The sequence below is a fragment of the Daldinia childiae genome, assembly GCF_008694065.1.
Source record: "Daldinia childiae strain JS-1345 chromosome Unknown Scaffold11, whole genome shotgun sequence".
In the NCBI taxonomy this organism is placed as follows: domain Eukaryota; kingdom Fungi; phylum Ascomycota; class Sordariomycetes; order Xylariales; family Hypoxylaceae; genus Daldinia; species Daldinia childiae.
In genome coordinates, this window is record NW_022984652.1 from 795514 (window position 1) to 809512 (window position 13999).

Below are 13999 nucleotides of genomic sequence, written 5' to 3' on the forward strand. Positions count from 1 at the left end.
TAATAGTACGATCTCTAGTCTAGCGCTTCAAAGGCCTTGCCCTGTCTCTCGTCATCCTGAACCACACGTATGTAGCACATAATTGTAAATTTTGATTAATTTTCGACCACTCGTCTGGGATTACACGAAAATGAACTACACACCTCGGATTATCGTTATAGCTTACACATGATAGTCATCGAGGTGGTCTGCTACCTATCATGTGCAGTAGCGCTGCAGCCTTGTTCTTAGTCTGACTTTTAATAAAGGCCATCTTCCCCCGACGACCAATATGAATCTCTCCAGGACTATCTTTTAAATTAACAGGACACAGATTTATAGTAAAGTCATGTTCACACGCAATCAACTCTACCACTTAAAAGGTCAGGTGAGAAGCTAAGGGTAATTGCTAGACAGTCTTTACCAAATGACATCTTCCATAGTCTTGGGTATGTCTTACGAAGAAAAGTTTTCGGATTCGTTCAGGAACCCACATCCTAGCATTATCAGCATTATCAGCATTATCAAATACATGAACTTGAGCAAGTAGTGGTCCCAAGCGAGGGGGTCACTTATCACAGTAATAGGAAGTTTGGTTCGTTCGCTCGTTTATTACTCGAATTTAATTCTGCCCAACTGTAGACCAATCCATATAACCGTCTTGTATGGTCTCTAGTCCGACACGAGTTTCCCTCCTTGAAACCCGCCTCTCCAACTACATACTATATGCTACCTCTTCAAAAAAGGGGTAGAGCGGGTTACAAAGCAAGAAGCGGCTCGACGTTACACGTGTAACATAACAATATAAATCTGCGGTGATTTACATACATAACTATCTATCTACCTACATATATGCATACTAGGTAGCCATAACTAGGACCCAGATTAACCTAAAAGCTTACTTGGGTGCCTACATGTAAACCTGCCCAAGGCACGTTAAATACCTACATATGCGATCGAGGGGAGGGGACCCTGGTAAATCTTCCAAAAAAGCCTACATATGTAGTTGAACGTTAGGTAAGGAAATCGCTTGGTAATATACTTCTAAACATCGTCATCTGAGACTGGAGGTCGCATAAGTAGCTTGAATTACTGAGAATTTGGAGTTGTCACATTACCTGACTTGTTTCCATGGGTTACATACAGTAAGCAACCCATGAGCATGCCAAGACTTGTAAAGCTTGTTGGCCATGGTCCACGCACTAGAAGTATTTGCGAAGAGTCGAGACTATTATCTACTAGACCGAAAACATCTCAAAGTATAATATTAGATATTAATGAGAATAATTTGGAAGCACCGTCTTACATAGTATGGGACGGACGGATTTAGACATGTTGTGAGCGAAGTAGAGGAAGTAGAGGAAGCAGAGGGGCTTGCGGCGGGTCTTCCGCTAATAGACATTCTGAGCCCTGTACTAGAATAGCTGTATGTACTAGAATGGTTAACTATAGCACATATCTTTGCAGTGGCTTTGCCTTTCCCACCTGAAACTCCCCGCCCCGAAATCCTCGGTAGCAACTTTTATCTTCAGGGATAGCCAGCTTACACAGTAAATCGATATAATGATCCATAGTTGCAAGTTGCACGGGTTATGCCCACTACGTAATTAAAGCCCCGGCGAACAAAAGAACATCATTCTGCGTGTAATTAGTACTCGATGTAGGTGGATGTGGGTTATGGTAGTAGGGAAAAAAGTGTAGGGAAAAACGTAGGGGGACCATTCCTTGATCACAGCGTCTTTGGGGAAGAAATGGGACGGTAACAAGGTACGTCCGATCGAAAATCCTTCTGCACCCTAGGTAACAAACCTGGGCTTTCTAATGTTAGCACAAAACTGCACGCCATCATGGTCACCACGTCGGGGGCATGTCAAGGTTATGTCCGGGTAAGCCTTGTAACGTATCCCCCACTGAGACGAGTTACGATGGGCCATTACGTTGGAATTTACTGAATGGAATTATCTTCTAAGTCCACTGTAAGTGTATCATCTGTATGCCCCAATATAGCGGGAAGCGGCGCAAGGCCCCCTTCTATCTAACTAAAAAACTAATAATAACTTAAGCTTACAGAAAAAAAAGAGTTTAGGATGCAAGATTCCTTTTTCCCTGGAGAAACGAGGGCTAATTTACCCACAAAGCATCAAAGCCAAGATCCGAAAATCGAATGATGGCGTCTCACAACTTCCTCGCGCATTTCCGTGCTAACCTGCCTGTCTGTCTGTCTGTTTTCCATCGTATCCCACTCATTGCCTTGCCTGTACCAACAAGACAACCAGCCAGCCAGCCAGCCAGTATGTATCTCGTAACCCACATCCCACAAGCCTGCTACAAGCCAACTATAGGCCTACCGAGGTATGCCTCCCTCCCCCCCTAGTTCCTGTTCGATTCATCGGTGGTGGCACAAACAATAACTATGGTATCTGCAAAGTTCAGCCATTCTCTTCGTCATCCTCTTACCCACTTCGTCCTATCCTCCTTTGCATACAGATAAACAAGAAACCCTTCACTAACCGAGCTGATATTCGGCTTTACCAAGTATTGAAAATTTGCATATACTTGGAAGACATCGAAAAAGCTTCAATCACAAGGAAAAAAAATAAATATCACAAGTAAAATACAGGGACAGAAGTGCCAGTGCAACTCATCTTTCTCCCTTCCCTGCCCCCCCGGACTCACCATAACTCTTGCTAAGCTTGATGTCGTTAGGACTCGCCGCTCATAGTTTACCCTTGTACCTACAGTAGTTTAAAGAATGGCACCAGCTACAAAGTACCTTACCTGCGAATGATGCTCCTTCACCCCCGTCTCTGCATGTATGTACTGGGGGGGTCTTACAGGGGTCACTTTTACACCCCTACCCCTGTCGCCGTTCTCCCCTAACGTCCCTCTCAACCTGGCTGGTACAATGAAGGTATATCCCGCTGATCTTGAAAGTGGTAGACCCACCTAGGCCTGTCTGGGTCCTCATTCGCTCCCCTCGATCTCGCACCCATCTTAACCTATGTAGCAGAGGGTCAAGTTCAGATTCCCCGTCATCTTTCTTCCAACGTTGGCTGTCTACTGCCTGTGCCCCCCAAACTCCCCAAGCCGGGCCCACCCATGCTTCTCTTCTGCGGTTTGGCCGTTCTGCGACTGCTACATGCACATTAATCGCCTCCTTTCGACAAGGGTGCTGACCATGGAGATGAGGGTCTTGCATCTCTTTGTACCTACCCAGTACCTCCCTAGAGCAGGTGGGGAGCACAACGCGATGAGATACCCTGCTCTGTAAGTGGTACTTTGTATGTGTGCTCGTTCATATAGAGACCGCATCTCGACTTATATTAGTCGTCCCATTCGCTCCACCCCGTCTACCTCTTCTCATGCAATATCAATATCCTCTTGCCCAGACGATCACATCTTTTCCATATTAACCTCTATTTATCCACGCCAGTCAACTTCCTCTTCCTTGATAGTCAAGAGATTCCATACCGCGTTGAGACCAGAGTCGAGACCACTATAGCCCCGGGTTTCCTTATGCGTCCTTGCTAGAACCATATTGCATCACCTTTTTTTTTATTTTCGATATAGTGCATATTCTAACATGACAGTCTCACTTCCCCCATCGTCCAATTCGTCAAAGGACGCCCAGGCTGCCCGCAAGCGGAGGAGACGGGCCCCTGCCGGAGGAGCTGCGGATGATTGCTTCACCTGCATCAAGAGAAATACCAAATGCGATAGAAGGCGACCCTACTGCTCACAATGTCTCGAGATTGGGAATGAATGCTCCGGCTACAAGACTCAACTGACCTGGGGAGTGGGTGTGGCGAGTCGAGGCAAACTGCGAGGACTTTCGTTGCCTATAGCAAAGGCACCACCAGTTGCGCCTGTTGGGAAGAAGGCAGCGAGCCGGTCACGGGCAGCAAGCTCTGCAGCGACCACTCCCCGATGGAGCGGTCCGGAAGAGGGGCTACGCAAAGTTCACCGAGACGATGGAAATCATACTGCCGCCGTCCCTACAGCACAGTACGGATCTTATCAAGAATACCCAAGGTTTTCTCATGGAGAAACTCCATCAACCTCCCAAGGGCCTTGGGGAGGCCTTCCAGCATACGCCGGAAACATGAGCTCTCACGACCAGCGCAGGTATCAGAAGCTTGGCCCCTCAATGAGCCATTACCCTATAATGGGCGACTCACTATCGTCGTCTGTAGACTCGCTAAGCGACGTCGAGTATGCCATGGGACATTCTTATGCTAGAGAAGAGATGCCTTTCGTTCACAGCCCTGGCATCATCTACGAAAATTATACAGCCCAAAATTCGCCTATGCCTCAAAGTCCCGCCTCTGCGATTATGATCGACCAACGAGCACCAACTTCGTGTCCTGGCCTAGTCTACGGTCCGTCGGAACCCAGTTCGAGCCTCGGCTCTCACCCTGACTCTTATGGGCCCCAGATGGCCCATAGAATGGTCGCGGATAGCGACACTCTGAGTAAGGATCACGCGTTCCGAAATCCCACGCCTCGGCTCACTGACAACTCCTCGCAGGCGTACCTGAGATGGAGCCCTACGGTACCAGCCCGCACTCCACGGACGGGTCTCACTGGGCAACTGCGATTTCAAGAGATGATGATGTGACGCCCTCCGCCTCGGCCAACTTAGCCTTTCCGTATGAGAGCCAGCCGATACAGATTAGCCCTGATCTCATTGCTAAGATGCCGTTCTTTATGGACTATTACGAGAATATAATGTGTCCTTCGATGGTACTCGTAGATGGCCCGAACAATCCATTCCGAGATCACATCCTGCGACTAGCATCCGGTAGCCGCAGTCTACAACACGCTATCTGTGCTCTGGCCGCCTGTAACCTGAGGATGAAGAGAAGGTTAAGTCTTGGTCAACGTGCCAGATCAGACAGCACCGGATCTGAACGACTTTCCGAAGCTCAATCGGACCACCACTCCTTAAACGAAGAGCACCAACATCGAAATCTAGCTGTTCATCTTTTAAACGAACAGTTAAATGACCCCATGAAATCCTGCCATGACTCTGTCTTGGCTACTATACTACTTCTCTGCCACTACCGCATGGTCGAATCCGGAGTTGCAAAGTTCCACACGCAGTTTGCCGGCGTCAAGAAGATACTCAGCATGCGAGGTTCTGCCCCTTACCAAGGGTCTAGCGAATCTTCGTGGATGGAGGCTATTTTCACCTACTTCGACTCGATTTCTGCTAGCATCAACGACCGCGAGGCCCAACTTAACCATTCTTTCTATGGTCTTCCCTCGGATGCCAACTTACTACCCCCGGGAGCCGAGAACTTGGTTGGCTGCGACAGGGAGCTATTCAAGACCATTAGCAAACTCGGTCGTTTGAACCTCTTATCACAACATCATCATCACGTCCAGAGCGTTCTATCAACACCCAACGCTCATGCTGGAACACCAACGACTTCGCCTCCCCTAGGTTCCCCCATGGGACAGCAATTCAAGCAAACCAGCCCTCCACTTGGAGATTTCTTCAGCATAAATCATCATCGCTATGATGGCAACGGCTTCGTTTCGCAGCTTGACGACGAGGAGATCCTATCTACAGGGCTTTGCCCCTCGCCGCAATTCGACGAGCACCGCTCAATTTTCTGGCGCGAATGGAAAGAGGCTCGCATGGCTCTCCAGAGCTGGGAATTTGACACCCAGCGAGTCGCCGCATCCCTTCCCAACTCGGCAACCCAGGCTCAGATACGCGACCTTCACTCTCTCTCCGAGGCTTTCCGCTACGCCGCTCTCCTCTACACCGAGCGCCTAGCTTCCCCCAACCTCCCCTCCACCAACAACAACTTCCGCAACCTGGTCAGCCAGGTTGTATACTACGCGACGTCGCTCGAGTCGGGCAGCAGCGCCGAGAAGTTTTTACTGTGGCCCATGTTTGTGGCCGGCAGCGAGTGCGTCAACGAGCTGCAGCAGAACATCGTGCGCAACAAGTGCCGCGAGATCATGTCTCGCAGCGGCTACATGAACAATCTCGCCGCCATCGAAGTCCTCGAACGCCTCTGGGCTGGCGAATATTACGAACCCCCTATGACTCCCGGGAACAAGCTGGGCATGAGGCGCGGCTGCTTCAACTGGACTAAGTGTATCGGCGGTCCCGGGGTCGAAGTGGAATGGATCATGTTTTAATGCGGATGTTATACTCTCTCTCTCTCTCTCGTATATTCTATCAACAAAAGGAGGCAAGCTTTTTTGAACATGACGGATACGGAATATATGGGATCATAGAGGTTTACGACCTTTTACTTTTTTGGGCGCGCATTTTCACTTCTGAGATATATATTTTTAGCACCATTTTTTTCCATTTTTGATTTTCTTGTCTATTTTCTAGTTGTTATTGTTTATTATCTCCCTCCCCCTTTTTTTTAACCACGGATGTACATTATATTACACTTGCATGTTGATATCCCGGGGCTACGGATTTACGGCGGATACGAAACGATATTTGGATTGTATGGACCTTTTTTTTTTCATTTTCAACATTGGGATGGTCTATGTTTGTTTAGCAAGAAATGTCGGCTGGGCTCATGTTTAGAGTGAAGTTTTTGGGAAGGTGGACGAAAGGGGAGAAGGAGGAGGAAGAAGAAACTTGGGGTTTTCATGCGGTAGTGGTGATGGTGGTGGTGGCGATGATGATTGTAACTAGCTAGCATATGACTTGGTTGCGATACATGTCTAAGTAGAGACATGCATACAGATGAAGAGAGAGAGCATTTCCCAAGACACACATACACAGTTCGTCACTTGAGTCTCGTGATTTCGCGCACACGCCCGCCTTGTCTTTCTTTTTACCACACCCTCAGATAGGTTTGGGGGGCGCATGTGAGCAGCTGTCAGCACGCAAAGCAGATCTCCCGGTCTCCGTCGTCACGCCATAGCGCCTCATGCCCCCAAGTGCACGTACACACACACTGGGTTAGTATATTCAGTACTAGCATGTTATACCTACCTAACCTATATGCATTAACTATATCTTAGGCCTGTATGTATGTATGTAAACCAGATGTAGGCCACACACACCACCACCATAACTGCTGTTCATCGAGCGGACGGGAAGGAACCTTCCCACCCACCCCTAATCTTTCCTCCCGCACTCCATCGTTAGTAAATACCGTTCCGTAATGGAGGGCGTGAGGCACAGCCACATTTTTTCCCTTGCTAGCTAGCTACCATTCGGTAGATATCTACCTTACCTTGTCGTAGATGCTATGTAGAGGGAGCCTCTCGGAACGCTTGCATGGATACCCTCTCTCTCTATAGGGCTTGGACATCGAACCCATCAACACGATTTCGTAGCCTACTTTAGTTATCCATGGAAGTGTAACTCCACGTACGACCCTATGAGATATCTCTCTCAACTCAATATACGTCCCTAGTTTATATATATGCAAGGTATATGTTGTGAGAGTAATTACAAGATTTCGTATAGCTTTGCTTCTCGCTCACCCTCGTCTTCTCTGTTGTTCGTGGACCCCCACCCCCCGCGCGTTTCCTAAATAGGGAGGAAGAATGAACTGTTGTCAGCAGCGCAGCCCGCCACGAGATTCTGCGTACATTAGGCACTATTGAATCTTCAAAAGGGTCTGATACGTAATGAGAAGTAGATCATATCTAAAAGCCTCAACAAATCATCTCATACGTAACGGGGTATAGAAAACAAGGATAGGACAGATCGCTGAGTGGAGAGGAACAAGGAAACCAGTACCCAGGGTGTACCGCTGCTGACTCTAGCTGTATCTACGGAATACTTGACCTAATCTATCCAGCTATAGCTAGCTAGGCAGCTGTCAGTGATAGCCTAAGCCAAGAAGTCGTAGTACATGGTTTGCGGGCATAGGCCTACATAGTAAAGCAATGTGCATATCTTGTCATCTTGTTTTTACTTGCTCTTTTCTCTTTAGCTTCTTTCTCTTTCGCAAAGGTCCAGGCCGACGGGAGTAAAGTCTGGTTCGTCCATTCATCGTTCGTCCCACTACTCCTCGGCCGACTAACGCTATCACACCCAACATCTAGAATGATCGTCACTGCAGAGTCGAGGCGTACAGTACGTAGCTAGCTAGCGTTTCCTCACCTTCGCCGGTCACCTTTGCTCGGTATGTAAGACCCACTGAAGATGATAGGATCTACCGTAGCCTAGAGTGCTAGCTACGGTAGATACCCGGGTCGCGTCAGCAGACTTGCTTTCCCCTTGGTTCATCCATTGTTTAAGGACGTATGGTCGGCTTTTAACAACTTTAAAAAAGAGCTGCCGGCAAGTCGTCTGACCACCGTGAACAGCCTTCCGGACGAACCGAGGCTGCTGGTTGGCAGATTTATGCTCAGCTCGTGCTATTAAGATTCGACGTTACGAACCATAAGGAATGCCGCCCGATGTGGAGCCGGTAAATCTAGATGATTTCCGTAGTATGTAGATCGTATGGTGAGCATGGAGTCGCCCCCCCTTCACAGGGAAATGTCAACCGAGCCAGACTTGTTAGTAGCGCTCCATTGGTTCGATCAATTAAGCAACCAGTTCATGATCTCAGTACCCCAATCCAATTCATTGGTAGATACGGACTCCGGGATCCGAGATCTTCCGCCGGCGCGACATCGACACTAGAGCAGGAGAGCAGGGTCCCTAGCTAGAGCGGGTCCGAAGGTAGCGCTGGTTTTGGCGGCGGCGCGTAGAGATAGAGGTAGTATACAAACATATGAAGATGATGAGGTGGCGCCCTCCGAAATCCGATATTTTAGCTTCTTCTTCGCGGATTCTAGTAGGTCTTGGATCTACTAGCCAGGGGTCCATTTTGGGGGAATCGCTCCGTGATTCGAGACTCACATCGAGAACAAAAAGGCGCTCGGGGGTCATTCCTGATCTATAACTAATCTACGCCCCTATCATGCAACTCTGCGTGCAGTAGGCCGGCCATTGCATCAGAATCGCGGGCTTGGCCGCATCGGCGGGTTCCAGAAGTTCACCTGGCTGCCGATTGGCCTACCCGGAACCCTAGTATTATTCGGATCACGAAAGCCTACTGGGCAGGGAGTCGGCGATCGATCAGATTTTGGGGGTAAAAGTTTATAGACACTCGCCGATTGCCCTGAAGCAACTTTAGCGAGGTGACAGGAGTTGGGGACTCGTATCCGTAGAAGAGCTGGTACCCGCGATGCGGGTATGTAACATCAAGTGTAGTACTATAGTACTGTAGTACTTTTTTGTTGCGTTTGGAATCATCTCGGGACTTGAGGATTCGGTTACAATCGTTAATTGTTCCAGTTCCAGTTCCAGTTCCAATTCCAACTCCACGTAGGAATATGCAACATCGTCTTTCTCATGCACCGCCCCGCCTCGCTTGAGTAGACTGGAGATAGAAAAAGCCTCCGTGGACAACAGCCTGTCAAACCCACATATTTTCATGATAAATAGGTACTTGTATAAGACTTCCTCAACTTATACGGTAGATAATAGATGGCAGATGGTATATGGTATATGATAAATGGTCGATGTTAGAAGCACCTCACATCTATCCACAACGCCAAGCCCGGCCAGCATGGGTCGATGTAGCAAAAAAGCTGCCCCGCAAGGCTCGTATCAACTCATCCATGAAAAAGAAAAAAAAAAGAGTGGCAGGTAGTTTTACTTATTCTAAAGGCTGACGAATTTTCACCTTAGTATTGGAGAATCGCGATATGAAGCTCCTGTACGAAGTACGTACCTAAAAAAAGCATGTGGGGGAAGATGAAAGATGAAGGATGAAAGATCAAAGACAGTCAGCTTAGACGCTTGGACCATCCAAATTGCACGTGCATACTAGATAAGATAAGAATATAATAAGAAATTATATTCTTATCTTATCATTAAGTAGTATCAACGATGCATCAGTAAGAAATTTTGGAGCATTTCACAATATGTCGAATTATTCCTAGTGAAACAAGAAGCCGACGAACAAGCATTGAATATCAGCGCATATCAGCTATACCTCGTAAGCTGGCGAATCCTTTCATACGACGTATATCATATAATTGAATAAGTTAAAATATTATACCTGATAACGCTATGGGTCGTGATCTTCAGAAGCGCAAGAGGCGTTCTTCTCGCCCCGCCATCCGCCAGCCTTCATCGACGTTGAAATCGAAGCGCCTCTTGAATCCTCTAGGAAATGATTTGGTAGCCAAAAGCTGGTAAGGACTCTCTGTACCCCATATATATATCTACCCTCTAGTCGCATACCGAAGTGAATATTAAAAAAAAAAAGTACTTGAGCTAAGACATTATCGCGATACAGGAACAAGAAGGAGACCGCAACGCAGAACTACCGCCGTCTCGGTCTCGTGTCCCGCCTGAAAGCGCCGACCGGTGGCGTAGAACCCAATCTGACGTCCAAAAACCTGCAAGGACGAGCTACGAAACCCGTAGATCCCTTCGCCATTAGCCAACCCACTCGCGCTATTATCAGCGAGGTGCGCGTGGAGCGGGACGAGAACGGCAAGATTATACGCGTGCTCGACGGTTCAAAGCGGAAGGAAAACCCGCTGAATGATCCTCTTAACGATCTTGAATCAGAGGATGATGAGGACGAGGATGAGGAAGAAGAAGAAGAAGCCGAAGAGTGGGGTGGAATCGAGGACGCGAATGGAGACGATGATATGATCGTTGCGCAGCTCGAGGACGAAGCCTACAGGCCTATAGTTAAAAAGCTACGAACCCTAACTAAAAGGGAGACTGAATGGTTACAGAGCCTTGTGGACAAATATGGAGATGATACTAAGGCTATGTCGAGGGATCGCAAGTTGAATCCGATGCAGCAGACAGAGGCAGATATCACTAGGAGGATTAAAAAATGGAAGGGCACCTCGGCTTAAAAAAAAGGGGGGAAAGGGACTCTAACTCGGTGGATGGGGTTTTCTGCATTGCAAGGCGTTATGGATCTTAGTATTTTGAGTGGCTAAGAAGCTAGCCCTCGGTATATACTTAAAAAAGGCATATGTTACTTTGCCGTCTATCACATTGACCGAAATAACAGAATGAACCTGTGGAATAGCTATATAAAGCCAATATTTACCCTTCCCTGCAACATCTATTTGCACACTATGCTATATCGGAACACAAAACATAAACGCAACAATAATCGTAGGCACTATCCTGATATCCCATAGTACCACAATGAAATAGGTATCCGGAACACCGATCACCGTCGTGAAAGTTTTTATACTGGCCAGCCACCCTGTCCCAAACGACTCTTATCCTATGTACCTAGGTAGTTTGAACTTTCCCAAGGTCGTCCGTCCATCAGCTCCTAAACGCATCCTCGGAAACACGAAATCGTTACGCCAACATGAAACATTTAATGCAACGTCCGGTCGTAGTTTGCGCTGGGGAATTGCACAGGCCTGTCGTCGTCGTATTCCTCTGCCGCAGGTGGGGCGTATATGTGAGGCCTGGATGTTTGAGAACCGTAGGGGTCACCGTACAGATCGCTGTGCGCGGGCGATGTGCTGTGTGTTCGGTAGGTATCGAAGGGGTTCTCGAGAGGAGCCGGAGACGTGCTGTGTGGTCTGTACGCCGTATCGCTGTCAAATCGTCCACCGAATGAATCCGGGTCGTAAGGACCGTCATGATGATCATCCTCGTGATGGTCGTCCATCTGCACAGGCGCATATGCTTCCTCATCGTGCGGCGCCATCGAGAACGCTGCCTTGTCCGGGTCGATATTCTGGCTAGTCCCGATATTTTCGTAGCCGGGTAGACTCTCGGTACGTTGATAGTATCTTAGGGTGTATACGCTAACGGCTGTCGTTGCAGCCCAAGCTAACCTATGATAACAGTTAGTGGAAGATACTCAAGTAGACTATAATGCTATTTATTAGATAGATGCTTACGTTTCGAAGAAGGCTATTCCAACAATAGCTTTGCTAACGGAGCAACCTTGCCCGCACGAGTTGGCAGTATTATATGAGGCCTGACTGGCGAAAGCAGATAGCCAGAAGATAGCGAAGATGGTGTCGGTAACGACCATTACATGCGGCTGGGCAGCCTTTCGAGTTCGCTCAAATCGCGGCGCCAAAGCTAAATATATCCAAGCTGGGATAGATAAGAAACACTATTACCATAGATCCCGTAAGTAACCGTATGTTTAAATTTTGTCTTCCGCAAGGGATACAGTTAAAGGAGATCTCCTACGTACCAGACCAAATGGCCAGCCATTATTGCCGTTAATTATCGAACCGTCGGCTCGAAACAAGATGATCTCGAGGATGAATATAACTATAGCGAGGACGCCTTGGAAGATGTGGAGGCCAAGTTTGGTGTTGGGCACCTTATCCGGGTTGACGTCTAACTTCTCAAACAATGCCATGTTTAATGGCTACGCTGAGTTCTGCAGACCGAAAGTTAATATGTCGAATTTAGAGTAACTAGAAGGTTTACGTTGGAAAGTTTACCGAACATCTAGAAGATTTCGGATTGGAAAAAAAAAAGGTAGTGCGACAAGAAGCTTACAGGATGGAAACAGCCAAGCAGGCTACGTCGTATTTTAGGGGCGGCGGTTGCGGCTGATGACGATGTCGAAACGTAAAATGACAAGGGCTTGAAGAGGTTTCAACTTTGAACTCGAATCCGGGTAGTCGAGTTGATGTCGCGCCAACTAGTTAGCTTTGATTCAAATAACTATATTTAAATTTGTCAAACTTGTCAAATTTCTTTTCAAAAAAAAAGGAGGACTGGGGACAAAGTTAATTGTGGCCGGGTCAATAAAATATTATGATAATGTATGTATCTGAATGTTTTTGTGTTTATGCGGTATGCCTAGCAACATGTACTAATGGACTAGCTGACATCAAATGACCTTCGCGCTGATGAATAGCGATTGCGTGTAATGTAATAGTGAGGGTCCCGGGAGTGAAGGGGGGTATTCTATTTTAAGCTCAGCCACAGTCAACTGGAACTGCCACTGCGAAAAGCGCTGTTTTTCCTTATTAGCGAACGTAAACACAGCCTATGGGCGCCACCAAAGACTAAGCGCTGAGCCACTATCTTCACAAGGGCTCTATATTAGCGTTATTCTTACTGGACAACTGAAGAGACGGAATACAGAAAGCCGGCCAGTCTTGCAGATTTGCCGTTGTTAGTGTTCACGAACATATGTAGCCAATATTAGATGAACTGGTGACAAAGAGGTCAAACATTCCATTTATTTATCCCGCATCAACCGCAAGAAAATAGTGGGATTAGGAATATTCTCCGTGGGATATAAGAGGCATAACTTCCAAGTTGTCTCTAAGACAATTGGGTTGTCATGCTTAATTTGTCTCACTTTACTCGAGTATACCTATTTGTCGAGAATACTTGACTTTATACCCAACAATTTTATTATCATTTACATATAACTTCAATACGAAGTCTTTGGACTATTGACTTGTTTGATCGAACATTCTTCCATATTCCATATAGTTAACTATTAGATATCGGTGCCATAGTTTAAGGTGGCTTGCTTACATTAGGTACTTATTTACATCCTAGCTATGTATATCTCGTACTGCCACGGAATTCCCTACCTACTCTCTGTGCCACCTATGATGTCAGTTCTGCATCCTTCATTCGTGTTACTAAGATTATGTACGGATGTCCCTTTCAAAAGTTTTTTTACCATAGGAAGACCCTTCTCCCCCCCCCCCCCCCCGGTGAGCTTTGACCAAGCTTGCAACAACTGCTTACCTAATTATATTTGGCTGTAAAACCTACCTAGTAGTAAGCCTAAGTGATAATAATGTATACATCTTTAAATTACCCAACAGTTGCTGGCCAAGGATCAGACAGCTGGCGACAATTTTGACAGAGGTTTCCTATGGTAAAAACTTTTGAAAGGGACATCCGTACCCTTGTCATCTATGAGCTGCGGCCTCGAGAATGACGACCACGGACGCGACAACTTTAAATGACTTTTTCGTGCAATATTTATATTTCGACCATATCGTTTGTAATAATTTTATACACTTTTGTTTCTTTCAACAACCA

At 47.1% G+C, this 13999-nt stretch overlaps 3 protein-coding genes across 3 annotated transcripts; 2 read left to right on the plus strand and 1 right to left on the minus strand.

Moving 5' to 3' along the window:
* Positions 1 to 3562: 3562 nt before the first annotated feature.
* GL218_08219 (uncharacterized protein) lies at positions 3563 to 6135 on the plus strand (the record flags this gene model as incomplete). Its single annotated transcript, XM_033585016.1, has 3 exons — positions 3563 to 3984; positions 4105 to 4451; positions 4508 to 6135. 3 exons carry the CDS (start codon positions 3563 to 3565, stop codon positions 6133 to 6135), a joined length of 2397 nt encoding a protein of 798 aa, XP_033441035.1.
* A 3907-nt stretch (positions 6136 to 10042) lies between these two features.
* Positions 10043 to 10848, plus strand: GL218_08220 (Nucleolar protein 16; the record flags this gene model as incomplete). Its single annotated transcript, XM_033585017.1, has 2 exons — positions 10043 to 10167; positions 10272 to 10848. 2 exons carry the CDS (start codon positions 10043 to 10045, stop codon positions 10846 to 10848), a joined length of 702 nt encoding a protein of 233 aa, XP_033440962.1.
* Positions 10849 to 11330: 482 nt separating this feature from the next.
* GL218_08221 (uncharacterized protein) lies at positions 11331 to 12341 on the minus strand (the record flags this gene model as incomplete). Its single annotated transcript, XM_033585018.1, has 3 exons — positions 11331 to 11799; positions 11866 to 12086; positions 12171 to 12341. The coding sequence occupies 3 exons, from the start codon at positions 12339 to 12341 to the stop codon at positions 11331 to 11333; spliced, it is 861 nt and encodes a 286-aa protein (XP_033440963.1).
* Between the last annotated feature and the right edge of the window lie 1658 nt (positions 12342 to 13999).